Source organism: Rana temporaria, chromosome 8, assembly GCF_905171775.1.
Source record: "Rana temporaria chromosome 8, aRanTem1.1, whole genome shotgun sequence".
NCBI lineage: Eukaryota > Metazoa > Chordata > Amphibia > Anura > Ranidae > Rana > Rana temporaria.
The window spans coordinates 124,715,921-124,740,493 of record NC_053496.1 but is presented as its reverse complement, the minus strand read 5'-3'; the positions used below and the strand labels follow the sequence as shown (position 1 = coordinate 124,740,493).

Sequence of the window (24,573 nt, the reverse complement as noted above, 5' to 3'; positions counted from 1 at the left end):
AGATAATTATAACATTGATAAATCACTTGTACTAATACAATTCAGGTATAATGGCTCTGTAGCTATGGAAAGAATTTACACTGTCTTGTCTGTTCTTATATTAAGATGACATGCTTTATGCAAGTACCTATTCTCCTATCTTGCAAGTAGACTTGGGGCTAGTGTACACAGGTATTTCTTTATCGTACACCACGGGACACAGAGCCATAATCATTACATAATGGGTTGTATGGTCACCAGAGGTGATTGGACACTGGCACAACCAATCAGAGACAGTTCCCCTCTATATAACCCCTCCCATCAGGGAAGTACCTCAGTTTCGCCCGTGTCTAAGGTGTGGGCGCGTGGAGAATGTGCTAAGCAAGCTCGGCCAAAAAGACCCCCTGGGGGCTAAAGGGAGCTATGCCTTTTGGGTCCATCTAAGACGCTAAATTATTACGCCAAAACTGGATGAGATCCGCACCTCATGTATGAGGCGTCGCCTGTAATCTCTCTCTTCGGAGGACTGGGCTCTGAGGTCCAGCACTTTCGCTATAGCAGCTAAAAGTCCTGGTCAGAGTCTTTTACAAGGCCCAGGGAAGAGGTCACCCCCCGAGATGGGTGAAGATTGGTACTGTCTTTAAAGTTCAGCAGTTAAAACTGCGTCGGGGATAAAGATAAGAGAAAAAGGAGCCTAAGATTATTCTAAAGGGTGTCTTCTCGTTTTTAGCCACTAGAGGGAGTAAAGAGCAGAGTTTTCTACCTCACTCTGTACAAGTGTCAGATCCGCAGGACAAGCACACTTCTCCTACTGCAGAGCTCTGTAAGGACGGCCACCGCTCCTCTCCTACAGGAAATGCAGGTGGAAGTTCTCTATGCTCCCAGGCAGCCGCCCTAGTGATCTAGGGCGCACACTTTATAGGGGGTGGGATGGGCGAAAGTGGAGGAGAGAGAGGCCGGGAGCGCGCACGGGCGCGAGCTCGCCATTTTTTTAAAAGCTGGCGCTCAGACAGGGGCCATCAAGCATTCAGAGGCCAGCAGCTCTTCCCTTGGGACACGGCAGCAGTTCTTTTGGGGACACGTAAGCTCTATGTGGTTGGTGGGGCACTACCAAAGAGAGACACCTACTCTATGCATGAAACTATGTGTTTAAGTTGCATTCTTGATGCAGATTGCTAAACTGAGCACAGTAGTAATATGCTTTTTGGTACCTCGGCTTGTTGCTTGGAAAGAGGTCTTCCCTTAGAAAGGGTTCAGGGACTAAGAGCAAGAAAGCGACAGGAGCCTCTAGCCGTGCCTGCCGCGTACCTTCCTCCCCTGTAAGCCTTGATTTGCCCATACAGGAGGAGCCATTGCCACTATCGGGAGTTTCTCCAGTGGCACCTGGGCCTGCATATGTCACTGAGGACACTTTTACTGCAGCCATGGAAAGATTAGAAGAGAAGATCGCTACTTTAATTGCAAGATCCTCGCAAAAGGACAAAAAGCAAAGCAGATCTCCTTCGGTGGCTTTAGATCCTCTTTCAGAAAGATCTGAGGAGGAAAAGGATGAGGATGAAGTAATACCTGCAGAGGACAGGGATGAAGAGTCGGACGGATCAGGGATTTCAGAAGAACTCTTTTCTGCTTCTCAGATGCTAAAGGTGCAGGCGCAGGTGCAATGTTATGCTGAAACCGTGCGTACTGCATTCAGGTTGCCCCCTTCGGAGTTAATGGAATCACCTGTCTCCTCCCTGGGCTCATTAAGATCTCTGCAGAGTGCATGCTCTTTTCCAGTTCATCCGTTTATTAAAGAAGCTATTTTACGCAGACTGGTTACATCCAGACAAGCTTTTCTCTCCTCCAAAGAAGTTTTGACATTCTTTATCCTATGGAGGAAGAATTTACCAAGAAATGGAGTCTGCCCACGGTAGATGCAGCTATATCTTGTGTAAACAAGAACCTGACTTTTCCAGTGGATGATGTACAGGTGTTTAAGGATCCTCAGAAAGAAAGCCTAATGGGCTGGGGAGCTGTGTTGGAAGAACTTGGTCCAAAACCGAGAGAAGCCTGCCCATCAACTTACTGGAAATGCGGGCAGTATACATGGCCCTCAGAACCTGGACAAACAGGTTACAGGGCCACCCAGTTTGGATTGAATCCGACAATGCTACAGCAGTAACTTACATCAATCACCAAGAAGGGACCCGCAGCCAGGGCGCTCAGGAGGTGAATCGAATTTTGAAATGGGCAGAAGAACATGTTCCTTGTCTCTCTCTGCAATTTTCATTCCAGAGGTAGAGAACTGGCAAGCAGACTATTTGAGTCACCAGCAGCTATCACCAGGAGAGTGGTCTCTCCACCCCGAAATCTTTCAGGCCATCTGCCAGAGATGGGGGACCCCGGATGTAGACCTACTAGCTTCCAGGTTCAACAGGAATTTGGACAACTTTTTGTCCAGGACAAAAGATCCTTTGGCCTACGAATCGGATGCTTTAATAATTCAGTGGAATCAGTTTTCACTGATCTATGCGTTTCCTTCAATCACCCCATTACAAAGGTTACTTTGCAGGATCAAGAGGGAAAGAATTCCTGTAATCTTAGTGGCCCCAGATTGGCCCAGAAGACCTTGGTACGCCGAGATCATAAAGATGGCGCTAGGAACACGTTGGAAGCATCCGCTTCGTCACGATCTGCTGTCGCAAGGTCCAGTGTTCCATCCTTCCTTACAAAAGCTAAATTTGACGGTTTGGCTGCTCAGACCCACATTCTGAAAAAGCAAGGGATCTCAGGTCCGGTGCTTTCTACATTTATTAATGCCAGAAAGCCAGCTTCCAGGCTTATTTACTACAGAGTCTGGAAAGCATATGTTTCATGGTGTGAAACTAACAGATGGAATCCTCAAAGATATGACATAAGTAGGATTTTGCCAGCTAGGAGTGGATATGAAATTAGCCTTTAGTACCATTTAAGGGTCAAATATCAGCTCTATCAGTCTTCTTTCAAATACCGCTGGAATCTCATTCCCTAGTTCAGGCTTTTGTTCAAGGGGTACTGCGGACCAATCCGCCAGTCAGATCTCCCTTATGCCCATGGGATCTGAATTTAGTACTGTTAGTGTTGCAGAAGCAACCTTTTGAACCTATCCGCCCGATTCCGCTGATCCTTTTAAGCAGGAAACTGGCATTCTTGATTGCTATCTCTTCGGCTAGAAGAGTATCTGAATTGGCAGCGCTTTCTTGTAAAAAAAACCTTATTTGTCATAGGGACAAAGTTGTATTACAACCCCATCCTGCCTTTTTACTTAAGGTGATGTCTGCTTTTCATTTAAATCAGGACATTGTCCTGCCTTCCTTTTTTCTGGATCCGCAGACAGCGGAGGAAAGATCTTTGCACTCTAGATCTAGTGAGAGCAATAAAGGTGCATCTGCAGGCAACCGCTCAGATATGCAAAATGGATGTTTTGTTTATTTTGCCAGATGGTCCCAAGAAGGGAACAAGCGGCATCAAAATCCACTATCTCCAGGTGGATTCGACAAACTATTATTCAAGCCTATGGTTTAAAAAACAGAACTCCTCCTTTTTCTGTTAGGGCGCACTCTACCAGGGAGATAAGTGCTTCATGGGCAGTGCACCACCAGGCTTCGTTGGCTTAGATCTGTAAAGCTGCAACTTGGTCTTCAGTCCACACATTTTGCAAATGTTATCAGATAGATGTGAAAGGACATGAGGATGCCACCTTTGGGCAAAGTGTGCTGCAGGCTGCAGTATAGAGCTTCTTGTCTGTGGCGGCCTGCTTGATCTGTGTCTCCCCCCCCCCCCCCCCTCTATATAGGGCATTGCTCTGGGACGTCCCATTATGTAATGATTATGGCTCTGTGTCCCGTGGTGTACGATAAAGAAAATAGGATTTTTAAAACAGCTTACCTGTAAAATCCTTTTTTTGGAGTACAACACGGGACACCGAGGTCCACCTTCTTATGGAAAACCTTATTGCTTTGCTACAAAACTGAGGTACTTCCCTGATGGGAGGGGTTAAATGGAGGGAAACTGTCTCTGGTTGTGCCAGTGTCCAATCACCTCCAGAGACCCTACAACCCATTATGTAATGATTATGGCTCTGTGTCCCGTGGTGTACTCCAAGAAAAGGATTTTACAGGTAAGCGGTTATTAAAAATCCTATTTTTAAATGTTTACTATGTGTTTACATGCTCATTGGCTTGAATAGAGGAATACACTGATCTGAAACTGACCTTAGCTGATCTAAAGAGCCCCTACCAATATAATAAATAAAATGGACCATTTAAGTGCAAGGGTGACCATCCTGAAATATGCACCTTTATAAAAGAAGTGAGAAATGTCAGATCCCATATTGTTTTCTTTATAAGTGCTGTTAAGCTTAACCGTTTTTCCATGAATAATGCTAATGAAAACATTGATAATACAAACTAATATTTGTGTTTGGTAGATGCTGGAGAGCTAAACCCACCTGCCAGCTTCTTATATCCTGGGTTTGCACATATGTTGTGGCCATTGTGAAGGGGTTCCAGTTTCCCTGTTGAGAATATTTTATTTTTCATGATGTAAAATTAGGAGGAACTGAAACGTGCAGAGATGTGGGTGGGAGAAAAAAACAAGCTCCTGAGTCGACATGCATAAAATTACCAATTTTGGCAGGTGGATTTCACAGTTGGATTATCCATCACATAAAGGAAACATGTGGGGATGAATAGCTTGTATCTCTGAAATGGTGTTTTAGCTGGTGTAAATATTTTTCACTGCTTTAAAGGATAGGTTGTCCTTTACAAAAAAAAAAAAAAATGCACACATTTGTTTTTTGCTGGAGTCTGCAGAGAAATGGACCCATGATAAGTAGATCGAAAGACATCCTGGACTGCCGCACACCGTTGAAAGGTGTCTTTATTGTAGAAATGAAGTAAAATCCAAAGCAATACAGTCAAATCATATCTGGGGAAAAAACAAGGACAAATGGCTAACGAGTTTCACATAGTTGGATGCTTACTCAGAGTGGTTGGAATACATAAATGACAACATGTTAAATGTAAAATTTACAGGACAACTTGATGTAAAATCTATAGAGTTTGTGGATGTAAAGTTGACAGGGGATAACGAAATTACCTTGAATCTGTACAGAAAGCCCAGTGCAGGCAACACGCTCCTGGACACACTATCAATAGAATCCCGGTTGGCCAATTCCTCAGACATAAAACATTATGCAGCAGACAGTCAGATTTTGACCAGGAAGCTGCATGTATGTCTGCTAGGTTTGAGTAAAGGGGATATCCAAAATCGATTATCAATGGAGGATTATCAAAACAGGTCTATCAATTGCTAATAAAGTACCCCGTCACAAATTACTCATAGACAAACCTGCCAATCAATCTAGGTATAGACGTACAAACAAATCCCACTTTTTCTACCCTTTACAGTGCTGAATTTCACAAAATACAGAGGATTGTGACTAAATACCTTCCGGTGCTGTCTAATGATCCTGTATACTCCCACATCCTAGATAAAGGTATTCTTAGTGATCTCGGAAAGCACTGTCCCTCAGCGGCTTATCACCCAGTCTTTTTTCCAGCAAGAATAGTTCCACCTACTGGCTATCCTTCAGCCCTGGTTCACACTGGGCTGCGGGAGTGAAGCCGTGCGAGTTCAGCTGAACTCGCACGATTTCACTCCCGCTGGCAGTCCCGATTTCGGCCGCGATTTAAGAGACATCTGTGCAGGTTTCTGCACAGATGTCTATGTAAATCGCGGCCCTAAATCGCAAAAAGTAGTACAGGAACTACTTTTTGAAATCGGTGCAGCGCCGCAGATGCGGCGTCGCACCGATTAGGACAGTGTCATTGCCGGCAAATGCCGCCGATTTGAGATGCGATTTCACAAGTGAAATCGCATCTCAAATCGTACCCAGTGTGAACCTGGGCTCAAAGGAACCTTTTTAAGTGTGGTGGTCGAGGCTGTGCTTACTGTACTTTTATTAAAAAGGGTGACACCATTACCTTCACATCTACAGGCAGATCCCACAAGATACACTCCTTTATAAATTGCAACATATGTTATATAGTGTGTGCCATCGTATAACCTGCTCTATACAATATGTTGGCAGAACAACACGTAGGCTTAAAGATCATCTCTGACATGGAGAAAGATCACGCTACAAATGTTGCATGACATTGGAATGAATTCCACCAGAAGGATACATCTAGTCTTGTCATTCAGGGTATTAACAAAATTGTGAGACCACCCAGAGATGGAGGCAAGTTTGGCATCCTGTGCAAACAAGAAGTCCGGGGGATAATCATTTTGAACACTAGACGCCCCTCGGGACTCAATTTTGAATGGCATGTATCCCATTTTTATTAATAAACACCATTTAGCAATACAGGTTTTTCTAAAATGCCATGAGTTGCGGTTCTAGTGATGGGATGAAGACACTCCTCTCATTAACAGTATACCTTTTGAATATCCTGTTTATTTTTTGTCATTTGTACACTTTTATATAGTATACACATCTGCTATATTCAACTTAAACTTATGCTGTTTGCAGATAGAACTTGGTGTTGCAATTACATAAGTACCATCACACGTCTTTTTCTTCCTTTCCTGCTTTACACAGATAGATAACTAGTGTTCACGTCACATTTTTGTGTTAATTTTCTAAGTACGTTTTCTCATGTTCACGCTCTACGATGCAGCGATGTTTCTGTTTGTAGCGGGAGAGGTGAGACTCTGAAAATGGGGAGGGTAGTGCTGCGCTAATCAGTGGTGAATGGATAAGTGAATAAACAGGTGGGGGAGGGGAATGAAAGTAGGTGTAATTGAAATGAGGAGCAATATAGCCCAAATGGCATCAGCATAAAAATAAATATAAATGATCAGTGAACAATAACAGTAATGGTGCAAATCATATAACTACACAGGTTCCTCTTAATGTGATGAAATACACTATAAGTAATGGTGCAAAAAAAAAAAAAAAAAAAAATTCCAGGTAACTGTGCTAAGTGACACTCTAGTTTCTCACCGTACACCTGCTCATGAAGTATGCTGCTTCGTGGGAATGTGTGTTTTGTCTTCTATTTTGTCATCTTCTGTTCATGTCCCTTTAGTTCATCTGATCATCTCTATTTTCAATCTTTAGTTTTTCCAATATTTTTTGGTTCTAGAACTTAACCCATTATATTCTCTGAGTTAGCCAGGGTCCTGTTTTTTTTTCTTACACTTATGACTTTATGTTTCTTTTTCCCCTGGATGCTGGTCTTTCTGTTAAAGACAATAACACATTTGCATTATATACCGATGGATACAAGATACAGCATCCTATCGGTCTTTAGATCTATGTCAGTGAGTGTCATTTTTGATATTACAGCAATATCTATCAAATGAATATTTTAATATAATATCATATTTTTATTATTGTGACTATACTCAAGATTTATGATTTTTTTTTCGATTGTCTATGAAGAGATCTTTTTAATTTTATTCAGGACAGTCTTTTGGACAATAATTTTTATAATATGTGCTTGTCATAAAAAGGTTTTGTTTTTTATTTTACAATGATTTCATTAATCCTATTTATATGAGTGCACTATGTCGGGGACATTTTACATAGAAGACCATTAATATATGTTCTTGCATATAAATGTTTTATAGCCTTTGAGCTCTGTTCCCTCGCCTCGCATGTGCACTTAATATCTGGGATTTCAGGATCTAATTGTGTAAGAAGTGTCTTTTTTTTGCCAATTCCGAAATCTCGATTGGCGGATGTTTTTTTCAACTCTCCTCTTATACACATGCTTAGATTTTGTTCATTAACAGCTATGAGTAAGCATCCAATGATGTGAAACGCGTTAGCCATTTGTCCTTGTTTTTCCCACATATGATTTGACTGTAATTCTTTGGATTTTACTTAATTTCTACAATAAATATGCCTTTCAACGGTGTGCGGCAGTCCAGGATGTCTTTCCTTCTACAGACTTGTGCAGAGCCAGCACCTGTTGGTTCACAGTAGGGCGGGAGCTTTTGTGTAGGTTCAGAGGCTTTGAGAGGGGCAATCTTTCTTCATGATCAGTAGATCACAGGTGCAATGCCAAGCTTGTGCAGACAAGCCCTACAGCTTTCTACAATACCTCTGTACAGGTTGTCCATTTGAAAGCTGCAGGGCTTGTGAATGAACTATGAGTGCACTCATCAGCAGTTCATTGAGGACTACAAGCTGTCTGCCATAGTAGCAGACGCGACTTGTAGTGCTCTCATTCAAAGGTTCCTGCACAGCCATGCTGTTTTTGAAAAGTGACAGCGAGTGCAGGGAGATGATCCTTTTCCGCTGTCGTGAGGAGGCCTTGAGGAACTTGTTACACATCACACCCTAAATATGGGTGTGACGTGTACTGTGCTCCAAAAGGTGAACTTGGCCTTTAAACACAGACAGCAATAAAACCTTGCGGAGATTCAAACCCTTTCCATACATACAAAAAGGACAACTGTGTGGGGAACACTTGGCAGGGGGGAGGGGCCCAGAGTGTCAACAGGGGACCCAAGACAAAAAGGATTGGGCTGCTATGTGCAAAACAGAGCTGGTAATGACATGTTTAGTATTGAAAAAAAAAAAATTTGGCTTTACAAACGCTTTAAGGCTTCATGAACACTAGCGTTTTTCATAAGCTTAAGAAAACTTGAAAAAAATGCTGAATGAAAAATCCTGATAATATCATTGTTTGTGCCAGCTTCTAGTAACATTTTAGGAGCTTTCAGCGTTTTTTTTTTTCTGCTGGAAAAATGCTCCAGAAAACTCTACAAAAACGTAATTATTTTCACTTCTAAACTCTGAAGCTCAAAAAATGCCAATAGCCTAAAGTAGTGTGTATTGACACAGAGGATAACACTATAGAGCTTCTAGACGCAGAAAAAAAAATAACCGATTCTAGGAGCTTAAAAAAAAATCACTAGTGTGCATGGAGCCTAAATTCCCAACATTTTATTTTGAATAGTACAAATAAACATGAAGTAACAAAGGGGCTACACAGTAGGGCAAGGACAAGGGTGTCCCCAGAACACTGTCAGGCTAACTTATCAGGTTTTTGAAAAGAGAAGTGATGATATGGAAAGGGCAGTAATCCATCACTACCAGTCAGACTCATAATTTATATCAATGCAGTAAACTGAAATCTGGCTGTTCTAGGCAAACTATACATTGCCCCTTATGTTATTTTTTCTCTTTTTGGATAGGCCTGTTTATTCCTTTGTGTATCAATAATTTAACCCAGTTGTCTTCCTTTTTATACAGGAGAAACTTTGCCAGCAGAAGTACAATGTGTCATGTATCATGATTTTGCCTCAGTATCAGCGGCAGGGATTTGGAAGGTTCCTCATTGACTTCAGTAAGTTTTATCCATCTCTGTTCCTTCAAGTCCTTTGGGCATTTGAGACCATTAGAAGCTCTAGTGTGCTAGCTTGCCACGTTCCAAGAGCAAAACATACAACGTTGTAGATCAAGTAATGCTATTGATCATTGTAATGTTTGATTCTTTGAAAATTGAGGATTCTTTATTTGACACACTTAAGTCTTTTTCTGATACTGCTCTGTAGTTGCTTGAAAGACTACAAGCTCTCAAGTTCTGGTTGCATACAGCTGCGTGATGCAGGTGGTATTTTTGGGAGATTCATGGGCTCCTTGGTGTACAGATAAATACGCCTACCTTGTCAGGTTAAAATAATGTATGGTAATACGTTAGTGGTATCTTAGTCTTTACTTCTGTGCAGCCTTTTAGGTTTAATTTTTTTTAAGTTTCTGTACAAGTGAGATATTGTTAAATAGAACGTAATGTACTATTTCTATTACAACCACATAAATACGATACATGGTTAAGAGAATCTATTGTTAAAAAAAACGTTTCAAGTAATAAAAAAATAAAAATACAACGGCCTCTAATTTTTATTTAAGGATAAATCCCAGGCTGTTCGGAGGGGACAAAGCTTTACAACTTTTTATGGTTCCAAAACTTGTTGGGCTCTTCCTCTTGCACTTTCTTTTGGCCAGTGATGCAGTCCATCAAAGTAATGGGCCAATAGGAATGTGGGGGCATGCGGTAACCACAAATTGAAACTACACAGAGGTCAAAGCTTTGCCTGTAAGAATAGTTTGGTGTAGAAGCCTCTGTTTTGTCTTTAAAGGGGTCATAAAGGCAGAAGGTTTTTTATCTTTTTTTTTTTTTTTTTTTCTTATTTAAAGAGAACACACGAGAAATACAGATACCACATCATAATATGTCAAACAGGAAACATTTCCAGCAATAAGTCTACAGCACCAAATAAAGGAAAATACCTCTTTGCCTAAAGTGAACAATGAAATGAGATATAAACTTTGAGCGTCAGGATCTAGGAAGTCTCTGTATCCCGCATGACATTTTATTCTGCATATACCAGTTGGCAAGAACAATGAAAAACCAGAAAGGACCCTCCGGGCCTTTCAGCAAGCAAAGGGGGAGAAAAGAAAACGAGAAGGGAAGGGGGGTGGACAGGGTACCACTATCCAGACGCTCCTTCCAAGCGTCAGGAGCCAGCAGTATAGCCCCTTACTCTCAAGGATTCAAGCCACCAGTTCCATGTATTCCTCAGCGTAGACAAACTCGTGCCAATAAAACCTTTTTTTATTTCTCACTTGGGCCATTTTTCGTGGCCACCAAGTCCTCCATCATGTTCATTTTGACAATTCAGAAAGCAACTGTCGGTGGCTGTGTCTGCTTCCAGAACAGCAGGGTGCAGGTTTTTGCTGCTGTGAGCAATAGCGGCAGGATAGATTTCCTATATGCCTTGCTCAGAATTTTCATGGTGGTGCAGGAGGAGGAACACAGGGTCCCTCTAACTTCTGCTCGGTTAATTTTTGAACAATACAGTGGACCTCTGACCAATCGGACGTTTTTTTGTTTTTTTTTTATCTTAATGCATTATATGTATTAAAGCGGTTGTAAACCGCATAAACTTTTTTTTTTTTCCCCCAAACCTGCAATGCAAAAGGCATAATAGGCTAGTATGCATCGCATACTAGCCTATTATGAAATACTTACCTCGGAACGAGGTGTGTACCACTTACCTGGTCCACGCCGAGCAGGATGTCATCTTGCTCCGGCGTGTCTTCCGGGTATCGCCGCTCCAGCGCTGTGATTGGCTGGAGCGGCGATGACGTCACTCCCGCGCGTGCGCGCGGGAGATTTAAAATCGGCAGGGTCCGGCGATGCCGGTCCTTCAGCCGTGGAGTCCCCCCTGCGCATGCGCCGCCCGCATTGCAGGGGTAATATCTCCTAAACCGTGCAGGTTTAGGAGATATTCTCCTTACCTACAGGTAAGCCTTGTTGTAGGCTTACCTGTAGGTAAAAGTCCAAATAGTGGGTTTACAACCACTTTAAGATAACCTTCAGTGTGCGGCAGCCCCCCCAATACTTACCTGAGCCTCATCTATATACAGCGATCTCCATGAGTCCCTCAGCCATCCGAGACTCTCCCTCCTGATTCACTGAGACACAGCAGTGGCGCCATTAGCTCCCGCTACTGTCAATCAAAGTCAGTTAGCCAATCGGCAGAGAGGGGGCGGGTCCAAACCAAAGCTCCGTGTCTGCAAACTGCTTGCTGTGGTGGCACGTGACATTTATTACACAACATTAAAAATTACTCTCCACAGAGGGATTCACAACGTGCAAAAATTCCAATTACAGTTCACATTTGGGCTCAATGCCTTTCGGGAATCCTTCTTCAGGAGAACATGTGACAGAATCCGTCCTAATCTTTAATAGAGTAAAATCCACCAATAGGGTAGACTGAATTCATAGCATGTGTATGTTGCCCATAGAGGTGCAAATGAGTAAGCCAAGGTGAAGCCACTGCCTCTCGGGTGAAAAATGTGGTTACAATCCATAGGTCTTGTACTTCTAACCTTAAAATAGAAGGACTGATTTCCCAATGTGAGTAAGTCACCATAAAGACAACATGGTAATCAAAGTAGTCAAGGCACATACAGTATCTCATAAATGTGAGTACACCCTTCACATTTTTGGAATTATTTTATTATATTTTTTCATGTGACAACACTGAAGAAATCACACTTTGCTACGATGTAAAGTAGTGAGTATACAGCTTGTATAACAGTGTTATTTTTCTGTCCCCTCAAATTAACTCAAAACATAGCCATTAATGTCTGAACTACTGGCAACACCACCTAAGTCAAAATGTCCAAATTGGGCCCAAAGTGTTAATATTTTGTGTGCCCACCATTTTTCCCAGCACTGCCTTAACCCTCTTGGGCATGGAGTTCACCAGAGCTTCACAGGTTGCCACTGGAGTCCTCTTCCACTCCTCCATGACGACATCACAGGGCTGGTGGATGTTAGAGACCTTGCGCTTCTCCACCTTCCGTTTGAGGATGCCCCACAGATGCTCAATAGGGTTTAAGTCTGGAGACATGCTTGGCCAGTCCATCACCTTTACCCTCAGCTTCTTCAGTAAGGCAGTGGTCATCTTGGAGGTGTTTGGGGTCGTTATCATGTTGGAATTCAGCCCTGCGGCCCAGTCTCCAAAGGGAGGGGAAGGGGGATAATGCTCTGCTTTAGTATGTCACAGTACATATTGGCATTCATGGTTCCCTCAATGAACTGTAGCTCCCCAGTGCCGGTAGCACGCATGCAGCACTCATGCAGCCCCAGACCATGACACTCCCATCACGATGCTTGACTGTAGCAGGACACACTTGTCTTTGTACTCCTCGCCTGGTTGCTGCCACACACGCTTGACACCATCATTACCAAATAAGGTTATCTTGGTTTTATCAGAGCACAGGACATGGTTGCAGTAATCCATGTCCTTAGTCTTCTTGTCTTTAGCAAACGGTTTGCAGGCTTCCTTGTGCATCATCTTTAGAAGAGGTTTCCTTCGGGGACGACAGCTATGCGGACCAATTTGATTCAGTGTGCGGTGTATGGTCTGAGCACTGACAGGCTGACCCCCCCACCCCTTCAACCTCTGCAGCAATGCTGGCAGCACTCATACGTCTATTTCCCAAAGACAATCTCTGGATACGACGCTGAGCATGTACACTCAACTTCTTTGGTCGACAATGGGGAGGCCTGTTCTTGGTGGAATCTGTCTTGTTAACCACTTAAGACCCGGACCAAAATGCAGGTAAAAGACCAGGCCCCTTTTTGCGATTCGGCACGGTCGATTTAACTGACAATTGCGCGGTCGTGCGACGTGGCTCCCAAACAAAATTGGCGTCCTTTTTTTCCCACAAATAGAGCTTTCTTTTGGTGGTATTTGATCACCTCTGCGGTTTTTATTTTTTGCGCTATAAATAAAAATTGAGTGACGATTTTGAAAAAAATTCAATATTTTTTACCATAATAAATATCCCCCAAAAACATATATACAATTTTTTTTCCCCTCAGTTTAGGCCGATAAGTATTCTTCTACCAATTTTTTTGGCAAAAAAAAATTGCAATAAGCGTTTATCGATTGGTTTGCGCAAAATTTATAGTGTTTACAAAATAGGGGATAGTTTTTTATTGCATTTTTATTAATTTTTTTTTTTTTACTACTAATGGCGGCAATCAGCGTTTTTTTTTTTTTTCCGTGACTGCGACATTATGGCAGACACTTCGGACAATTTTGACACATTTTTGGGACCAGTGTCATTTTCACAGAAAAAAATGCATTTAAAATGCATTGTTTATTGTGAAAATGACAGTTGCAGTTTGGGAGTTAACCACAAGGGGGCGCTGAAGGGGTTATGTGTTCCCTGAAGTGTGTTTACAATTGTATATATATTAGGGAACACACAATCGATGACAGTGCCACAGTGAAGAACGGGGAAGCCGTGTTTACATACGGCTCTCCCCGTTCTTCAGCTTCGCTGGGCTTTATACAACCACGTACAGGTACGTGATTGTGCCAAGCGGTGCCATTCTGCCGACGTATATCGTCGTTAGGCGGTCCTTAAAGGAGTTCTCTGACCTAAAACTTTTAACCCCCGCTGTGCCCGGGCTGTAAAACTATACAAAATAAACTTTCACTTACCTGCCTACGATCCCCCGTTGTTCCGATATCGCCGTCCCGTTCTCCGGTCCCGGTCTCTTCCGCTTCCTGCGGGTCGGTGACTCACAGTGCGCTCAGCCTATCAGCGGCCGCGACGGGACATTGCTGCGGCCGCTGATAGGCTGAGCGCACTGTGAGTCACCGACCCGCAGGAAGCGGAAGAGACCGGGACCGGAGAACGGGACGGCGATATCGGAACAACGGGGGATCGTAGGCAGGTAAGTGAAAGTTTATTTTGTATAGTTTTACAGCCCGGGCACAGCGGGGGTTAAAAGTTTTAGGTCAGAGAACTCCTTTAAGTGGTTAAACTGCTGTATGGTCCTGTCCACTGTGCTGCAGCTCAGTTTCAGGGTCTTGTCAATCTTTTTTTTGTAGCTTAGGCCATCTTTATGTAGAGCAACAATTCATTTTTTCAGATCCTCAGAGAGTTCTTTGCCATGAGGTGCCATGTTGAACTTCCAGTGACCAGTATGAGAGAGTGAGAGCGATAACACCAAATTTTAACACACCTGCTCCCCATTCATACCAGAGACCTTGTAACACTAAGTCACATGACACCAGTGAGGGAAAATGGCTAATTGGTCCCATTTTGGACATTTTCACTTAGGGGTGTACTCACTTTTGTTGCCAGCGGTTTAGATATTAATGGCTGTGTTGAGTTATTTTGAAGGGACAGCAAATTTACACTGTTATACAAGCCGTACACTCACTACTTTACATTGTAGCAAAGTATAATTTCTTCAGTGTTGTCGCATGAGATATAATAAAATATTTACAAAAATGTGAGGGTGTACTTACTTTTGTGAGATACTGTTTATACCAAAGAGGCTCTTGATAAGTATCTTGGAAACAAACTCAGTTCACATTAATCCACACTAGTTATAGCTGAGGATAAAACGCATGCACCACGCCTAAGTGCAGTATAAACGTAAATTTAATTCACAAACAGGTAAAAGTACTCACAAGAGTAAGGTAGTAACAGGCATTAGGCCCAAATTGCAGAGTGTCCATGAAGGGAGTACATCCGTGGCGCTGCTTGCTAGTGACTCAGGGATTGCCCATGCCCAATCAGTTGGTTCCATATTTCCATTTGCTTAGCTCTATATTCTCATACCCGTTTGTGAATTAAATTGACTTTTATAATGCACTTAGAGTGGTGCCTATGCTTTATCCTCAGCTGTTCCAGAAGTCGCTTCTGGCCTTCCACTGGGCTGCCTTTCAAGGTGCTGTTACACAGACTTTTTATTGGTTATTTTTTTAATTCCCCCTGATCATCCCCATTCCCCATGTGTTAAATAGGCTGGTGTGCTAACATGGAGCCTGTTGCAAGCCCCAACTTATTTCTATGTGTACACTAGTTATAGGGTCTTTGGGCCAGATTCACAAAAGAGATACGACGGAGTATCTCAGATACTCCGTCGTATCTCTGAGTATCTATGCGACTGATTAATAGAATCAGTTACGCATAGATAGCCAAAAGATCTGACAGGTGTAATTGTTTTACACTGTCGGATCTTAGGATGCAGTACCGCGGCCGCGGCTGGGGGGAGTTTGCGTCGTAAACCAGCGTCTGGTATGCAAATTAGGAGTTACGGCGATCCATGAAGATTTTTCCCATCGATACGTCGTCGCAAGTGTTAGATTTCCGTCGCAAAGATAGGGCATCTTTAATATGGTGGAAAAGTACTCCACCATGTTAAAGTATGCCCGTGTTTCCCGCGTCGCTTTTGAATTTTTTTTTTTATTTTTTTTATTTTTCCCGGCGTAAGTCATTTGATCACGTCGCGATTCACAAAACGTTGGCGCGTCGTAATTTCGCGCAAAGCACGTCGGGAAATTTGCGACGGGAGCATGCGCAGTACGTCCGGCGCGGGAGAGCGCCTAATTTAAATGGTACCCGCCCCATTTGAATTGGGCCGCCTTGCGCCGGACGTGTTTACGATACACCGCCGCAAATTTCCAGGTAAGTTCTTTGTGGATCGGGCACTAAATTGGAAAACTTACGGCGGTGTAACGTAAACGGGTTATGTTACGCTGCGCCGCGGGTACGTGAATCTGGCCCTTTGGTTTTTTTTTTGTTTGTTTTTTTGTTTTTTTTTATCAAAATCATAATAACTCTTTAACAGTCGCATTGCCTTTTCAGGAAGTATACCTATAGGATCTGACACTGCATAGTTATATAGTTTAGATGCAGCATTTCACCACCATCAAAAATGTATAATTTGTTCTTAAAATAAAGTCTTCAGCCCATTTTGTCCTGTTTTTAACGTGGTAAAGCGAATCTCACAACGCCTGTATTGTGAGCTATCAAAGCTAGATTGTGTACATCTGTGCTCAGGAGATAAAGCCATGCAGAAGGTGGAAGCATAGGGAAGAGATCTGCATTGCGTGTAAAATCTCACCCTAGGAATGGAGACCTCCCTCCTCTCTCTCCTCTCTCTCTCCCTCTATCTTCTTTTCCCTGTACTGTCAGAACTCATTGCTTAAGCTGATCTTGGCAGCTGTGTACTTGTGCTGTAGCTCTTTTGTCTGTTGGAGCTCTTGGCAGTGCATGTGTCTGAAGTGTGCATGTTAGTCTGGGCACCGTGACTGTGTCGGTTATGAAGCTGATTTTGTGGGAAACACGGGATACTGCTTGCTCACTGACACATGAATGAGACAGAATTCATACATAACATAACGCTGGACCCCAGAACTATGACCAATACTTAAGTAAACATGGGTATAATTGTCTGTGTGATAGGGTTCTATTTGTGCTGCTTGAATGCTTTGATTTGTCTGTAGATTAGTGTTTTCTACATTGTGTCTCAGGGGCTGTCTCAACGTTTTATTGCGGGCTTGTGAAGGTGTTTAATGAGGTTGGCTGAGTGTAATTACAGGAAGTCAGACTGCTTTGCCCCCCTGGTGTTTGTCGTGTCCCCTCTAAGTGCCTCTTAATAACACTGACAGCCTGCAGCGCTTTCTCATTATCTCTGTCCTGCGCTGCCAGATTCTTGTCTTTTACTTAACCTTTTTTCCCCTGCATACTGTAATATGTTTTGCATGCAACACACAGGAGGGGTATAGTGTTATATATCCTAGCTGTAGGATATTGACACATATTCAAACCACTATAATTTAATCCATCTAGTGCTTTCTTACTGAAAACGGCTTCACATAGACATGAGCACCTCTGCTTCTCTTGAATCATAATGGTGGTGCGGTAACCTGGATATTATACAGTTTTGCTAGTGAGCACAATGGTTAAAAGGCTTAATGTGATCCCGCTTTCTTCAGAATATATCTTGGTTTACAGAGGATTAAAGAACCTTATATTAACAAACGATTGTGCATTTATTGTTTTTTCATCTCCCCCCCCCCCTTTTTTGTACCTGTCTTATGACAATGGCAGCGACACTTATAGTGAATACAAAGAACAAATTGATTCTTTTTTTGGGGTTAGTTGTCCCTGACCACCCAGTTAACCCTCAAACTCATGCTGTCTCTAGCTCCCCCCCCCCCCCCCTCTAGAAAATGTAAATCCTTTTTTTTTTTTTTTTTTTTTTTTTTACTTAATACTTTTTCCACAACTGAGGGAATTCTCTTTTTTGCATTCAATTCGGATTTATTTACAGTATTGGCAAAGCATGATTAATTTTTAAAGGGGTTGTAAAGGTCCATGTTTTATTTTCTAAATAGGTTCCTTTAAGCTAGTGCATTGTTGGTTCACTTACCTTTTCCTTCCATTTCCCTTCTAAATGTTTTTTTTCTTTGTTTTTTTCTTTGTCTGAATTTCTTTCTCAGTAAGCTGTAAAGTAAGCCGTTCTGGCTGACTTTCCACCACTCGGATGATGGTGAAAAGCTTACTGAGGAGAAACAGAAAGTGAGAAATTCAAACAAAGAAAAAAAAACATTTAGAAGGGAAATCGAAGGAAAGGTAAGTGAACCAACAATGGACTAGCTTAAAAGAACATGTTTAGAAAATAAAAATGAACCTTTGCAGCCCCTTTAAATAAGGTTTTCCTTGTTTTAGATTTACTTGCTAACATTTCCCTACTAAAAATACAAAAACCGTGGTTACACAATGCTGAAATGCACCCTCTTGTATACTACATTGATTAATCAAGCTGGCTGGTAGGCATTTTAAAACACACACAAAATATAAGGTTTTGCACTTTGAAGGTAATCATTTCTGACAAGTTCTACACCAACGTTTTACTTAATGTTAACATTTAAATGAGAGGTTTGCAATTAAAAAATAAAATAACTATACTCACTTAGGGGTGGATACAGTTCTCCCCCTGTGACTGTCACTCGCTGGGCTGTTGAATAGGCTGGCTCAGGCTCTCAGGGGATCGGTTATCTGGGTGGATCCCGACAATGGACTGGCTGAGTAATGTCAACTGACATGCTTTTCGTCTGCTCTCCTGCACTCCTGTGATCCATAGAAGAAGTATGGCCAAAAAAGAGCACACCAAATTCTAACTACTGTACACTCTTTCCCACTTCTTCAACAAGAATGCCGTATCCATTACATCTCTCTTTCTGCTTACTGGGAAGAGCGCATAAAGCCATTTTAGGAAGAAAGTGTATAGCATTAGCCACTCATCTAAAACAATGCAACACAATGATTCAAATAAGAAACCTGTATGTCTCTATCTTACTCTACCTTGCATAAGCAACACTTTTGCTAATGTGGCTATAAAGCCCACACCCCCTTAGCTTGTAACTTGACCGAGGATATAGTGTCTAAGATTGGACTGGTTATTAAAAATGAAAATATTAACCTACATTATAACCTTAGCAAGATTACCCACGTGATCCACAAATATGCATTTTTACAATCTTAATGGCCCTGTTTATAATGAAGCAAGCCAAATGTTTCTGCCTAAAGTGAATGCCCATAAAGTCAAGCCCCCTCTTGCATATGAACTAGAAGTAATCCAAGAGCCACTAAAGCCCTGTCAGGCAGCAAGACCCCTAGCTCAGATGGTCTTGCCTATCTTTTACTACATATTCTACCCCAACATATATGCCATGTCTAACATCTTCTTACGAAGCCAATCCAGCCCCTCATTCATGATGCATTCATATACTAAGGTTATCCATACCAGCAAATGTGCCAACTTTAGGACCACAGCCCTATTGAATGCTGATTGCAAAATCTTATCCTGGCTAATAGTAGAAAGAGTTGGAGCAAAAAGGGGCCGTCTGTGGTTCAATTGGCAGAGGCGCCCAATGTGGTTCAAAGAATAGACGCGAGTTTGCTACTTTAGTAAAAAATCCAATTGCTTTATTTCACCAAATAAAATGCGTTTTGTGGCTTTAAATTGCCACTTCCTCAGTTCAAGGTGATAATATTGGTATCTAGTATCAGCTGGTAGTGAGATCCACTTGGGGAATATTATTTATTGGCCACTAGGTGGAATGTAGAGCTTGTGGCAGTGATATCATGTAGGTGGAACACATCGTACTAACTCTTACCCAACTACTGTCCACTTTACCCACTTTACACACTCTTATGAAAGAATTTACAGCCCCTCCAGGATGCAAGATTACTCTCTAAATTGGAACTTAAATCCACAGACAAGAACATGTGGAGCATTTATTATCTTCGGCATTAAAAGTCTTTGCTTTTAATTATCCCAAATGTTTCTCCTCTGGCACGCTTAAACCCAAGCTGTTGGTTGCAGGATCAGAACCTGAGAAGGGGAAGATCCTTCCTCCCGGTGTCTTGGAGAGAATACTGACCACAGACGCCAGTCTCTATGGCTGGGAAGCGACCCTAGAAGGGCTCACAGGGGAAGATGGTGCTCTGCCCATAAAAATCCTGGAGTTTTGGGCAGTGTATCTGGCTCTATGATCCTGGATGGTGGAGCTTTAGGACTGCCCTTTCAGGGTTCAGTCTGACAATGCCACTGCAGTGGCCTCAATCAACCACCAAGGCAGTACCAGGAGCCGTTCAGCTCAGGAGGAGATGAACCACATATTAACCTGGGCAGAGGGACATGTGCCTGTTCTATCGGCGGTCCATATCCCGGGGGTAAAAAACTGAAAGACAGATTATCTCAGCCGCCAGCAGATCTGCCCGGGGGGAATGGTCCGTACACCCGAATGTGTTTAGGAAAATTTGCCAGTGATGGGAATGGCCAGATGTCAATATATTGCCATCCAGGTTCAACAACAAACTACATAAATTTGTGCCCCGAAAAGGGATCCCCTGGCAATCGGAGCAGATGCTCTGGTAGCTGCATGGAGCCAGTTCTCCCTGGTTTATGCTTTCACCCCAATTCCACTCCTTCCACATGTGAATCTCCCTCTGGAAGAGGGGGTTCCAGTCATCCTGGTGGCACTTTGACGGCATGTGATATGCTGTAGATGATGCTGCGCTGTTGAAAACTCTGTAATAAACTACAAAAACTGTGAAATCAAGTAAATATGAACACAAGCTGGCAAACGAACACTGGTATGAGCTAACATATAACTTCTGAAATGCAAAAGTGTATTACTCAAAATGAACACAAGATGGCAGTGAAGATCCAATGGCCACTGTATACAACTTCTTAAAGTGCAATAGTGAAATAAAACATCAAGTGAAAATACACAAAGTATCAAGTGACTAAAATCACAAAGTACTTGACAGATATGTAAAGTGCAATAATGGTGTTCTCTGGGACAATCATGTTTTATTTTTTATTGAATCCAATAAAGCCGGTGTGGTGGGTATCTCTTTCCATGCAGTGACACCTCTAACGGGGGTGGCCTCTTACCTTACAGCTGTAAGGCAACAGCATGAAAATGTAGCAATGGTCTGATTTCCTCTGCGGGTCCTTTCATAGATGTCTTGTGGATCCCATCTCCTGGGGGGGTTCTCCTTGTATAAATCCAGCAAATGGTAGTGGCTGATATACTCCGCTTCCACATACACCCCGGACAGGGTAAAAGAGAAGGGGGAGGAGAGGAAAGCCCAAATAGTGTAGTATATCGTGTACATTTTTTTTTATTTTTTATAAAAACACAGTAAAGGTAACACTCACATTTGTTTGTGGTAAAAACTCCACAAGCACCAAGCTTGTCACCAGTGTCTCTTCTGGTTGCGCCTGTCAGCCAACCATGATGCCTATCCTCACGGGTCATGTGAATTCATCACTGTGACGATACGCATCGTGATTCCATCTGGGGTGTATGTGGATGTGGAGTATATCAGCCACTACCATCTGCTGGATTTATACAAGGAGACCCCCCCCCCAGGAGATGGGATCCACCAGACATCCATGAAAGGACCCGCAGAGGAAATCGGACCATTGCTACATTTTCATGCTGTGACCTTACAGCCGTAAGGTAAGAGGCCACCCCGTTGGGTGTCACTGCATGGAAAGAAGAGATACCCACCACACCTGCTTTATTCACATGATATAGATTGGGACAATCACGTTTTATGAAAGCACTTTGCACTTTAAGAAGTTGTGTACAGTGGCCATTGGATCTTCACTGCCATCTTCATTTTGAGTAATACACTTGAATTTCAGAAGTTATATGTTGGCTGATACTAGTGTTTGGTTGCAAGCTGGTGTTCATATTTACTTGAATTTCACATAGTTTTTGTAGTTTATTACTGGGATTTCGATAGCGCAGCACCATTTACAGCATATTACATTATTTTTGGTTTTAAATTCATCTATCAATGTTTTCAGCAGTTGCACTATTTATTTTCATTTCCGCTATAGTGATAGCGCAGGAGTACCCTCTTTGTAAACTTAAAGCAGGAGTTCACCCGAAATTTTTTTTTTAACATTAGATTGATGCTCATTTTGTCAAGGGGAATCCGGTAGTTTTTTTTAAATCAAAGCAGTACTTACCGTTTTAGAGCGCGATCTTCTCCGCCGCTTCCGGGTATGGTCTTCGGGACTGGGCGTTCCTATTTGACTGACTGTCTTCCGACAGGCTTCCGACGGTCGCATACATCGCGTCACGAGTAGCCGAAAGAAGCCGAACGTCGGTGCGGCTCTATACGGCGCCTGCGCACCGACGTTTGGCTACTTTAGGAAAATTGTGACGCGATGTATGCGACCGTCGGAAGCTTGTCAATCAAATAGGAACGCCCAGTCCCGCAGCCCATACCCAGAAGCGGTGGAGAAGATCGCTCTCTAAACCGGTAAGTACTGCTTTGATTTTAAAAAAAACTACCCGATTCCCCTTGACAAAATGAGCATCAATCTAATGTTAAAAATTAAGTTTTCGGGTGAACCTCCACTTTAGAGGCAAGGCTATTGAAGCCAGGGTGTTGAAGAATCGTGGTATCTACCCTAGTGAATGCCAGAAAAGCGGTTACTAGGAGAGTATCTATTATAAGGTCTGGAAGACTTGTATTGCTTGGTGTAAAGCCAGAAAATGTCATCCTTGGATAATCCGTGATTGGGAGAGTTCTCTCTGTTTTTCAGTCAGCTGTGGAAATCATATTGGCTTTGAGTATAATCAGGGGTCAGATTTTGGCATTGTCGGTATTCTTCCGAAGGCCCTTTAGCCTCCCCATTATCTGGCCTGAACCTTTATGCAGGGGGCAATTTACTTGCTTCCCCCCATTAGGTCACCTATTTGTCCTTGGGACTTGAACCTGGTGTGATCTGGGTTACAGAAACAACCATTTAAGCCTATTAAGGAAATCTTTCTGTCACGCAAGCTAGCCTTCCTGATGGTCATCACCTCGGCCAGAAGGGTGTCGGAATTGGTGGCCCTTTCATGTAGGGAACCTTCCTAATCCTTCACCACAACAAGGTGGTGTTGTGTCCTATTCTATCCTTCTTGCCAAAGGTGGTGTCGGCCTTTCATTTGAATCAGGACATTGTTCTTACCTTCCTTTTTTCTCTCGGTCTCGTTGGCGGGACTGCATTCCTTATATGTAGTGTGGGCAGTTAGAGTTTTTGTCTAGATAGAAAATGCGAGGATCAGACTCCTTTTTTTTGTTTTACCAGAAGAACCCAAGAAGGGTCTGGGGGTTCTGCGAGTTGTCTTCACTATCTCCACACCCAACGCTGATGAAGTCCCGCCCATGGGATGTAACGTACGAGGGAGAGGAGCTATGTGCTGATGTTACCCGCGATCACCGCTTTCTTTCTGAGCTGCACACGCTTGTTGTATCATCTGCCTGTGTACCTGCACTCAGGTCATGAGTGCATAATCATGTGAGTGTTTTTATACTGTTTTTAATAAATACACCCTTGTTGCTACTGAGAGCATTAGATCTCTCCTTTCTTTTATATGTCCACTCATGCTGAGTCTATGATCAACATCAGGAGTGGTCCATGAGCTGCTGTTTGCCATTTATCTGGATTCCTGATTATTTATCATGCTGTGTGACTCCTTGAGGGTCGAATTACTGAGGTGAGAGGCCATCTATTCTTCTCTGGTGAAGGATCTCTTTCTATGGCCACTAGTCTGGAATCTGCACCATTTTATTGAAATTCATGTGGATTTCTCGTTCACCCTATCACTGATGGACTTCTTATTATAATTTTTTTGATGCATCCATTTTTGATTTATTCCTTTTCTATGATCACTCATGGACTTATTGTAACATATTGTTTTGCGCTGCACTGTTTTATTACACAGCTTCCAAAGCTTCAATTGTCCATTGGGTCCTCCAATTGGTCATTCAGGGGAACCTCCTGGGCTTTTTGCCATTAGGTATCTGTGCCTCAGATTTGTTGGGCTGCTACCTGGTCTTCATTGCATATGTTCACAAGATTTTATCGGGTGGATGTTGGAGCAGCCGATGATTCTGCTTTTGACCGTAGTGTACTACAGGCTGCCGTATAAAGTCTGGTATCTATTTTTTTTTTTTTGGCGGGGTGTCTCTCTACCCCTCCCCTCAAGACTACTGCTCTGGGGTGTCACAGTAAGTAAGAGAGAATTTGGCGCTTGCTTCAAAACTTAAGTAGTTCCTGTACTGTAATAGCCTAACTCTGTCTCGTGATGTACTCAAAAGGATTTCACAGGTAAGTATGACGAAAAAAATCCTATTTTTAGGATAAAATTTAAAAACAACCATATAAAGAAAATGTAATGGTTCTAATTCGGAACATGTCACATATATTATTTTTCAACATAAGTATGCCTAGCTAGTACCATATTTATATTATGAGTGTTCTAACCATCCTGAAATATGTTTGCAGGTTACTTGCTTTCACGGTGTGAGGGACAGGCGGGCTCTCCAGAAAAACCTTTGTCAGATTTGGGCCGTTTATCTTATTTCTCATACTGGAAAAGTGTTGTTATAAACTATCTGTCCACTCATCATGAGAAACAGATCAGTGTGAAAGGGCTTAGTCGAGCTACAGGAATGTGTCCTCATGACATTGCCACCACCTTGCAGCATCTCAACATGATAGACAAGAGAGGTGACAGGTGAGTGACAGACCAAGAAAGTAACATTTCACTGTAATAACCCTCTGCCATTTCCCATGATCCTTATGGAGAATTCTTTTCCATTGAAAATGTTGGTGTTCATATCCAATGACAGTGTGTCTGAGAGGT

At 42.6% G+C, this 24,573-nt stretch overlaps 1 protein-coding gene across 2 annotated transcripts in view; it reads left to right on the top strand.

Moving 5' to 3' along the window:
* Positions 1–24,573, top strand: part of KAT6B (lysine acetyltransferase 6B) — a 203,023-nt gene that overhangs the window by 145,028 nt on the left and 33,422 nt on the right. For both annotated transcript variants that reach the window (XM_040320659.1, XM_040320660.1), the window contains exons 12-13: positions 9,269–9,362; positions 24,213–24,444. In XM_040320659.1, coding sequence (XP_040176593.1) covers positions 9,269–9,362; positions 24,213–24,444 — 326 coding nt within the window. The remainder of the gene's footprint in view (positions 1–9,268; positions 9,363–24,212; positions 24,445–24,573) is intronic.